Genomic DNA, 11,122 nt, shown 5'->3' with positions numbered 1-11,122 from the left:
GAATGAAAGTATGTTCTCTATTGAGGAAGTAAAGGATCGTTTTCCGCTCCAAGTGTTTGTTTTGGTTTGCTCTTAATGAATTCACCCTACTCTGTTCAATGAGTGGTTTGGTTTTATTTTTTATTACAGTTTTCTTATCTTGTCCTACCTTCTTCGGCAAAAATATTAGCAACGAAAAACTCGTTGGCGAAAACGAAGGAGTAAAGTTTGGCGACTCGTTTACCTGTTGCTGCTGCAACCCCTAGGCATGCCCAAACTGTCTGTTGCTCAACTAAGGTGAAGATAGTCGAAACGAAGTTTAGAGTGGGAGATACAGTCAGTGACCCAGGTATCTCCAACACCCTGGCCCCAGTCCCGTATGCGAAATCTTACGGAACCTGGCGTAAGATTAAAATGGCTAGTGATAATAGAGCCGGTTCTCTCAGCAAAAGTGTACAAAAACATGCTGGTAGAGCAAAGGAAAGGGTAAGTAAATAAAATATTATAAGCACGTGTTTTTGATAAAATTATATAAAAATTGTTATTTTTAAAAAAATACTTTAAAAAGTTTGCATCGTGAATGTATTTAATAGATCTAACTTTATTATTAATATTTCAGTCATATTTATGGCTTTAAATTCAAGTCATAATCATTAAATTTAAGTCATTTATTTATTTAGTATTTACTCACATTTATTTAAAAAGAGTAAGATTTCCTTTGATCTCATTATTTTCTATACAGATTGAAATTAGTCACATTGTTCAACAACTTTTTTTATAAAACAGAAAATTTTACGATAATACTTTGATTTTATATTTATTTATATAATGTATNTGCAAAGGTCCTACCCCATTGTAGCCGAAACAACCATAATAAATTATATTTTTTTCGAATTATGTACAAAAATGAAAATAATGTTACATTCAGTCATAAAACAATCTAATAATATAACTACTAATAAACCCATGTAATTTGCTTTAAAGGACTATAAACCCATAAAATTTACTATATATTTAAATATTTTAAGCATTTTTCGTTTATCTTTTCTTTCATTATTTAAAGAATGAGATGCATATATTACCTTTCAATTAAAATAATTACCAACAGATGGAAAATTTTTTTAAATGAATAAAAGGGTTCATTAAACATAGTTTTTTCAAAATGTTGTTGAACTAAAAAAGTATAGTAGTTTAAAAAACATTGATTTAGTTCTTAGTCCTTGATTTAGTTTTTATTTCTTAGTAATGTAATGCATAATAATTAATTTTCTCAATAAACAATAAGCAATAAAAAATAGCAATAAGCAATTTTCTCTTTTTATCAAAATAAAAATTGTTTGGTATTTTTCAGACATCGAAAATATTGTTTCCAGTATGTAATCAACTTAAGAATTCAATCTTAATTACTCCTTTAATCTCTTTCTGCTATTTATGCTTCTGCATTTCGCAAATGGTAATATTAACGGGTGTTCTTTATGGTGTTTGAAGAATTTATTGAAATGTCTACTTGGTAAAAAATAATGAATAGATATTTTTAAGATAGAAAATTATTATTATTAAGATAGAAAATTATTTGAAAGGAAATTGAAAAAAAAATCTCTGAAAAAGGTTTTTACTGATAATAAAATAATTTATATTGAATTTATCTCATAATTTTTATAGCGTGAACACTGGGAAGAATGGGTCACAATGTGACAATGATTTGAACTACTAACGTTCAAATGATAATAAAAAAAAAGTAAAAATCAAATTTTCTTCCATTATGTACTACTTTAAACGTAAATGATCATAGACTTACATATTCATATTGAAACATAAATTTTAAAACTAAGTAATAATAGCGAGTATGAATATCTTGTATTATGTTTCTAAATAACTGGCGAAAAAGGAATAATTTTTCCGCCACTTGCTATTCTTAAGAAAAGTTGTTATACTCCTTGACAATAAAAAGCGTCATGATATTAAGGAATAAATAAGAAACAAATGTATAAAATTAAAGCGAAAAAAGCTAAAATATAACGGCAATAGGGAACTATTTGCATAAGCTGGATTTAATTGACACAGCTTTTATAATGTGTTTCCAATGAAACCCTGTTTGTAAAATATTGAAAAGAAAAGAAGAGTCTTAAAAAGAAAATAACAATTTTAAAAGAATTATGGGAACGACATAGAATTTGTGAAAAATTTTATTTCATAGCAACAAAAATTAGTTTTATGCTTAATAATTAAATTAAAAACTTTAATTTAACTGGAATTTAAAACAAAATAATTAAAAATTTTAACTGGATAAATTTGAAATAAATAAAATTAATTTTGATTAAAAGAAAAAATTCAAATTTTAAATAATAGATTAATAATTAATAACTGGAGGAATTTAAATACATTACAATGAACAATGCATGATTTAAAGCAAAACAAAAATTTAAAAAAATTGTTGGGCAATATTATTGAATTTTAAAATAAATAATTACGAATATTTTGTAAGAATCATGAAAATAAATCTATGGAATTACTCGAAGAACCTTTGCATTTGGAAATTGCGTCTTTTAAATACTATTTTAAAATTCTAAACCATGCAAGTATACATCTATTTTTTTATGATTTGAAATTGTTACGTAAATTTATTGTTCTTTCGAAGGTCACAACTATCAAATCATCAATGGTTTCTCATCCATGACTAAATGCTGGGCTATCTTATAGAAATGATTTCACGCTACCTGTGTTTATTTTCAAAATGCCGCGTGCAACTTTCATTTTCTTATTTTTTTCTTGACAGTTTCAAATTGCGCGAGCCATCGTTTATTGAATACGTTACTTTTTTCCCTGAAGCATAGCCGCAACTTTTATGCTTTTGAATAAGATTTATAAGTTATGGCGATTTTAAAATTATCTCCGAGTAGTTTTTGAGAGAAAAAATATGTATAGTCGTAGATAATTTGATAGGTGCGGGATCAATTTTTATAATTCGTTTACACTCTTAGAATTTTCATTCTAAATTTAAAGTACAATAACCGGCAGCAGACTGTCCACTCGATTAACTGTAAAGTTTACGGTAACGAACATTTTTTTACCTTTACGGTTTTGAAACAGTTTATAATTTGTATGGTAATAAGCCCATGAATACAGAACTATACGACTTTTTTCAGCCATTTAAAACTATCATAGCTTCAAAACTGTGAAAAAGAAATTTAACTGGACATAGAAGTTAAGCTTTTCGTTAAAGACACTGCAAGGAGTGCAGGACACTGCAAACTCTTTAAGCATTGAAGGGAAGGGTGGAAATGTGTTGGTGTCAAAGCTGGGACTCTAACCCAGTTCAGTCGGTCTCATGACAGATTAACTCTCTCGATTATAACGTGTATGCAGTTGCGGGTAACTAAGTGGCTTCTTTAGATGGACTTAATTGGTGTAATAAAATTTTGGTTATTTAACCGTATGAGATGAAAACAGTTAATAAACGGCTTTTTATGGTTATTTGGCTTTTTTGTTTGAATATGGTAAAATAGCAATTAAAGAAATTGTTATTTAACCATTTTTTTTTTCAAGAAATTTCAAATAGTGTAATGCAGTTTTGTTCTTGCAGTATAAAGAATGAGTAAATATTCAATACTTCATTTTTAATAGGAGTTAGGTTCAATTTAAAGATATTGTAATGANAGTTAAGCTTTTCGTTAAAGACACTGCAAAGAGTGCAGGACACTGCAAACTCTTTAAGCATTGAAGGGAAAGGTGGAAATGTGTTGGTGTCAAAGCTGGGACTCTAACCCAGTTCAGTCGGTCTCATGACAGATTAACTCTCTCGATTATAACGTGTATGCAGTTGCGGGTAACTAAGTGGCTTCTTTAGATGGACTTAATTGGTGTAATAAAATTTTGGTTATTTAACCGTATGAGATGAAAACAGTTAATAAACGGCTTTATGTGGTTATTTGACTTTTTTGTTTGAATATGGTAAAATAGCAATTAAAGAAATTGTTATTTAACCATATTTGTTTTCAAGAAATTTCAAATAGTATAATGCAGTTTTGTTCTTGCAGTATAAAAGAATGAATAAATATTCAATACTTCATTTTTAATAGGAGTTTGGTTCAATTTAAAGATATTGTAATTCTTTGATTTGTAATGATAAATATTTTCATAATTTTACAGCAAAATTAATATTATATATTGTTAGAAATTTTGAAATGAGTTGAACTTCAATATCGTGCAAATTTGATACAACATTAATACGAGGCCAAGTTGGATCATATTATCGCACAAACTAAACTATTTTAACATTTATTACCCTGCAATATTTAAAATAGTTCAACTTAAACGGAAAAAGGTTGAACTTAGCAACTTATTTATTTTGAAGCCAATCTGCATGATATTAAGATTCAAAGTACTGATATCTTGATTCAATGTTTAACTGATTTTGCTGAGTGTATTCTATAAGTATTACATATTAAGTTTATTTTTTTGGTATGCCTTAAACTATATGCAGTTAAGAAGGATAGATATTTTATGTGGTATTGCAATAAAACAGAACACAATGAAAATTATTGTCTGGATTTACACTTAGTTTTTGTCAACTATAATAATCGTGCTTTTATATGCTATTTTGATGTTTTGCTTTAATTTTAACCTAATTAATTACCTAATATTAAAATATATGGGAAATTTTAAATTTAATCTACCTATAATGTAAAAAGAAGCAAAATTATTTTTTAGTTTACGTCGTACTGGGGAAAAAGTGGTTAAGCTTAGGGGCAGCATTTCATTTTGCGCTTAATTGACATGTTTATAAATTGATAGCAGAAGAATAAAAATAAGCATCTCTTTTGTCGTTTCAAAGACATGTTTTGATTATTTAAAAATTGTACTTCTGACCATATGACCATGTTGCTTGGTTAAGACTTGTGCAGTCAAGGTCTACTCTCCTGCAGGGGCTGTTCATTTTTCTAATAATAAAGTAGATGCCCAAGACCGTTTAAAAATGGCCGTTTTTTTATTCTACGAGAAAGGGTTACGCTCAGACAAATATACTGATTCTGTTAACAGTTACTAACTGTTCCATGATCAGAGACAATGAGTTAAAAAGTACGCTTTACACTTAAAAATCTTCTCAACATTGAACCCCGACATCAGTATCTTGAACCATAACAATAGCATTCAAATTTTCTGCAACTTTAATAAGGTGCTAAAATGAACCATGCTTCTACTCAAGTGGAACAATAGTATAAAGTATTTAAATGCAAGAGGCTTGATAATGTGGTATAATATTAAATTTACAGCAAATTGGAATGGTTTCTGGTTCAACAAGTTACAACATTTCTAACAGTGTAATTTAACTTGAAAATAAGACATTTTTATTAAAATTATATTTAAGATTCACAAAACTACGAAAATTGCAGCTGTAAAAATCTAATTGCTGAAATCAAAGATGGATTTCAATAAAAGAATACAATTAATAAAATTTTGAAAGTTTTTTTTCTCGTAATTAATAAGCTGCCATGAATAGGAAAATGTTTAATTAAAATGTATCCACTCAAAGTTTTTCTTTGTGATTTCTTAATGCAAAATTCTTGTTTGTATCTTTCTTTCTTGATCTATAATAAACAATTTACATTCTTCATTTGTTTGCATATGATTGAGTGGGTTGTAACCTACGCTATTTCAAATAAAATGACCTTTCGCAAAATGCATTAGTAATTGCAAAACTGTTGCAAGAGAGTACAAAAAATTATTTCCATGAATATCCTATTAAACGTGTGCCTTTCAAAATAATAAGAAAATTACTACTTTTTATCATTTTTTTTTTGCATATTTTATTTTAAACTTATTCGCTGAAAATAGCAAACATGTTTAATATTGATTAATATACAAAAAAAATGTATTTTGAAAATGGCGAACTTTAACTCGCTAAATAACAAACAATTTTCAAAGAAAAAAACCAGCATTGTTTAGACCGCCACACATAATGTTGCTTGTATATGTATTTTGAATGATGTTAAAAATGTATTTTGAAAATAACGAACTTTAACTTGTTGAATAACAAACAATTTTTAAGGAAAAAAACCAACATTGTTTAGACAGCCACACATAATAATGTTGATAAAATTATTGAAACTTGAAACAAGAATTTGTGCATGTGAGAATAGTTTTTGCACCTTTACACAATTTATAAAATTTAACACGTATTCTGATTTTATTAACCTTTTTTAAAGGTTCTCCGTTTTTAAAATAGATTGATTTTAAGATTTGTTTTTAGTAAAAGTAATTAAGATATTATAATGAATTTTTAAAAAACATTTACTCAATTATTTAATTAAAAAAATTTTTTTATAACATTTTATGTTAAAATTGACCGAATATTACCCTTATCAAATTGCATGAAAATATAACAGTACTATTTGTATAATTGATAACTGTATATTTAAGATTAATTAAAATAATCAACTGAAGTTTGGGAAATGTTTTTAAAAACAGCTAAGGTCATCAAAAAAGTTTAAGCATTGGATAAAATTTATCATAGATATTCATTTTGTTTTATATTTAAATATCTGAAATAAAAAGTATTTAAATTTAATATTTTAAAAGTTTTTCAAAAATTCTTATATAAAATTAATGATGAATATCAAAATAGGAATCATTTTTGCCTTTAAAAATAAATTATTTGCTAAAATCTCCTGATTGTGTACGTTTAAATGAAAGCCTATTGCTTCACTGTGCTGGAAAATAAATAATAATTTGCAAATTTAGACTCCAAACTATCAATAACTATTTTTTAATGTCGCAATTTTTTTATTATTAAATTACAGTTTTGAACTCAAAAATTTGCGTTTTCGACTCAAATGAACCCTACGGCCAATTCCGGCAGTCATAGATATATTTCAAATTCACAAAAAAGTTTTGATACGTATGTGACTAAACTCACAACTTTTTATAGACCTGAAATTATAAAATTTGGAAAAAAAACTGTTTCATGATACACCCTAATCTTTGTTTACATCTGAGACAAAGAGTCTTATACAAACGAAAAATTATGTTTTACTTTTATTATTGCCTTTAAAATAGTTTCTTAAAGATTTTTTAATGATTCTTTGGCATAAACTGTAACTTCGAAAGCAATAATATCGAGAAACATATTGTGAAAATAACAAAGTTTTAAAAACTACATATTTTAATAAATTATTTCAAAATATTTCTTAGAAACAGTCAAACGCTACACCGAATATATAAGCATACGCTATTTAAAGCTAAGTATTAATGGTTGAGTAGTTGAAACGCTTTCTCGTTTTAGAAACGGTTCTTTCCTCTTTATTTCTGGTTCGTTTATAAGCTTGTCATAAATTAATTTGCGGAACTGTATTTAAATACTATTTAGGAGATAATCTGGATTAGAAAATTCTAACGAAGATTCTTGTACAACTGTTTCGACTAAATTTAGTGAGGACAAATTTTAACAGCATTTTATTCTTCAGCACTATCATTTTTGTCCTTTTATTATCAGATATTATACTGCTTTTAAATAAGTAAAAATTATTTAAGTTTTTCTGATTAATGGTTATTTGCAAATTAAACTCTATAGATTCTTTCAGGAAATAAAGAAAGATGAAATTAAACATAAAATAAGTGTTTAATAATAAGTAAAGAGCTCTTTTTGTAAATAAAATTATTCAGATTTTATTCTTTTCATATTCTCTTATGTAGTTGGTGAGAGTAGTTGATCGTGTAGAACAATTATTGGTGAGGAGAAAAAGGAATTATTATCTGTCTCCTATTTGTAAAATTTTCAAAACAATTCAAGTAAATATTTTAATGCAATGCTATATTTTAAATGTTTTGTTAATTAGTTTTCCTCTGCGAGTTTTTAAAAATTAACATAAGCTAAATTCTTTTGTCTTATTAATATTAATATTTTCTATATTCATGCTTGTGGTTAAAATTGAAAAAAAATGTATCGTACTCAAAATTTATGTTTCCTTCTGGAAGCTCTAAAAAATTAAAATTATTCGATGAAGAGGCTCTTAACTTCACAATGATGTAATAAGAAGTAAGTTTTTTTAAAAATGTAAACTGTGTTATTTCTACAATTCTAAAAATATAATAACGGACACGTACATTACATAATTAAGAAAACTTTTATACTTTAAATATATATTTTTTTATTACAAAAGTGTGATTTTTTCCAACTCAATGGCTGAAACATTTTTAAAAAAAATTTTATGTTTCGTATTTCTTTTTTTTAATTTTTATTTTTTTACATTATTACATGACCATATTATAGAAATTTATGTTCATAAACTGAATTTCAATTTTAATAGAGGAATAAGTGGGTATCAGAGACATATCAATCTTTCTTATAGAAAATAAGTAAACTAATGTACCGGTATTAAGAAACACGAATTAATTTTCTTTGATCTAAAAAACGTAGAAAAAAGAAAAATTACAGGGAAGAGTGAGAAAAGTCTATAATCTATGAGAGAAAAAAATCCAACACCTATTGTCTAAAGTTATTGAATTGAAAGTGACTCGCTTCAGTTGATGAAAAAACGGCGAATGGAATACGGAAGATGAAAAATAGGCCGCATGTCTTAACGCTTTTTTTTTCTTCTTCTAACATCGTCAACTTTGATTGATTTTTTTTTTCTTGATGCCTGGGAATTCCAATTATTTATACACGTTTTTTGTCTGCATTATAATATTTGTTTTCTTTAGATTATTGGAGTTTTATGAAAATTATTGGAATTTTATGAAAAGATATATGGTTCTTAAATATGAAAGAAAATTCAGCTTCTTTCTCCTTACTTATATCTTTTATAAGATTTTTCTAAAATTTATAGGTAAAAAAAGTTTTTTAATGAATTTTAGGACTATAAAGTAATGGTATTTAAAAAAACTATTTTCGGCTAGTCTTTTATGAAAAACTATGATTATTTTAATTGACTTTTTAGAGAAAGCTATAGTACTTAAATTTGTTGAAACATTTTATCTCTTTTCATTTTTACCTTTTGTACATTTTTTCTAAAATTTGTAACTAAGATGAATTAGAATCGGTAAAGCATAAAAATAATTTAAAGTGTATTTTAATGATTTTTTAAATTTTAAGCATAAAGATAATTTTAAGTGTATGTTAGTGAATTTTTAAATTTTAAGCATAAAGATAATTTTAAGTGTATTTTAGTGAATTTTTAAACAATTAAATGAGTGAATTTTTTATATATGCTTTAATGAAAACTTATGGTTATTTTAATAAGACTTTTATCGTTAAGTTGTATCGTTTAGTGTTATACAATATTACACAAAAATAATACTACCGAACATAATGCAAATAATATAATTTCTAGTATCTAATTAAAATTATTATTTAAAACCATATGATATAATTTATTTGTGACATTTCTTTTTTAAAATCATTAGTTCAGGTAAAAGCAATCTGAACAATTTAGGTTTAAGATTAGACTACATTGGTTAGATTGAAACTGCACTAGTTAGTAAATTTTGCCAATGATGAGCTAGTAGTTTATTATTGAGTATAATAAAATTCTGATTGCTTAATATATTCAATAAATTCTGATTGCTTAATGTATTCAATAAATTCTGATTCCTTAATGTATTCAATAAATCCTGATTGCTTAATGTATTCAATAAATTCTGATAGCTTAATGTACTTTAATGAATTCTTGACAAAAAGGTTTTTTTATTTCTTATTATTGGTCGATTTATTATTAAGCTTATTATTACTGTTACTATTATTATTTTTTTATTATTTATTATTATTATTACGCTCATGACTAATGCATAACTGAATTTTGAAAATTTAAAAAAATAAAATGCAAAAAATAATAATGCTAAAATAATAATTAAAAGAACCATTTAATTCAATGGTATTAAAATGACGGAAAGATATATTACTTTTTTTGAATACCCTCCGCACAGAAATTAAATCAATAAATTTTTGAGGGTTACTCGAAACAGATAAAACCGCTTTCGAAAATCTCGCTCTCAAGTTAATAATAATTTTTTCATCATTTTTTTGTTTTGAACTTAAATGCATATGTTAATTACAGGATAGCCCTGATCAATTGCGGTTGCATGTATCTAGTGTCGGAGTTATAAAAAATAAAAAAGAAATTAAAAGTTTACAGAGAATTATTTTGAAAAAATTAAAAATAAATACTTTAGTGTTATACATTGCCTCACATTCCGGTATTATATAGTCTGTTTGGTAAACAACACACCGATCTCATTACTTACAAAAGTTTCTTTTTTATTTTAAGCTTAATCCAATTTTTTGGTTAGATTTCCACCACATCACTATGCTTTTATCAGAAATTTCAAATATAAAACTATCTTCAAGCACAAAGATTCTAAGAAATTACTCATACACTTTTGTGTCAGGAAAACTTGTGTTTTTCTTATCAAAAGTATCAATTACTTAATAAAGGAAAATAAAATTTCAATTGTATTCTCAATATGCAACGCGAATAGAAAATTAAAATTTATCATTATTTTTATCACTATTTATCATCTGTTTTCCTTCAGACCATTTTCCTCACTAGGTTCAATTTCCGCCTTTTGAGATGTTGTTCCTTCATTGTATTATGTTCAGAAAATTTTGTAAGCTTTTGTCCTCAAATTTAAATTTATGAATTGTAATACTTATTAAGAAAAATAATAAATTTTTTAAACTTCATTTACTTCTAATATTATAAATTTGACTTAAATATTTTTCGTATCACGGTAAATTACTTAAGACTGATATAAATATTTTTTACGTGACAAAAGATATTTTTTGAATTTTATTTCCTTTTAATAGGACATTGAAATGATTTTTAGATATTTTTTAACTACTTTTTTTCTTAACATTATTAAATGAACATGAACAACTCAAAAAAATTTAATATTTCAGTTTTATATGTTTAAGTATTTTCTGATGGTGTTTTTTAATATTTTATTACTTTTTACAAATCATAAGATATTTCACACTTTATTGATTTACAAAAAATAATATTTATTAATATTATTATTATTATAAATAGCAAAACAAATTTTAATTGTATTAGATGGTTTTAAATTATTCTGAATAAAGCTTTAAAGTTCTTTATTTTATTAAAATTTGTCTCCATTCTTATATTCTTTTTACAAAACGTATTAAAAT

General features: G+C 25.4%; 1 protein-coding gene across 1 annotated transcript in view; it reads left to right on the top strand.

Moving 5' to 3' along the window:
- LOC107449550 (amphiphysin) overlaps positions 1-11,122 on the top strand; it is a 60,630-nt gene continuing 49,508 nt past the window's right edge. The window contains exon 1 of the mRNA XM_021147865.3: positions 1-465. Coding sequence (XP_021003524.1) covers positions 394-465 — 72 coding nt within the window. The 5' untranslated portion in view covers positions 1-393. The remainder of the gene's footprint in view (positions 466-11,122) is intronic.

This window comes from Parasteatoda tepidariorum, chromosome X1 (assembly GCF_043381705.1).
Source record: "Parasteatoda tepidariorum isolate YZ-2023 chromosome X1, CAS_Ptep_4.0, whole genome shotgun sequence".
Lineage (NCBI taxonomy): Eukaryota > Metazoa > Arthropoda > Arachnida > Araneae > Theridiidae > Parasteatoda > Parasteatoda tepidariorum.
Note: the sequence above shows the minus strand (reverse complement) of the source record. Positions and strands in the feature narration are given on the sequence as shown.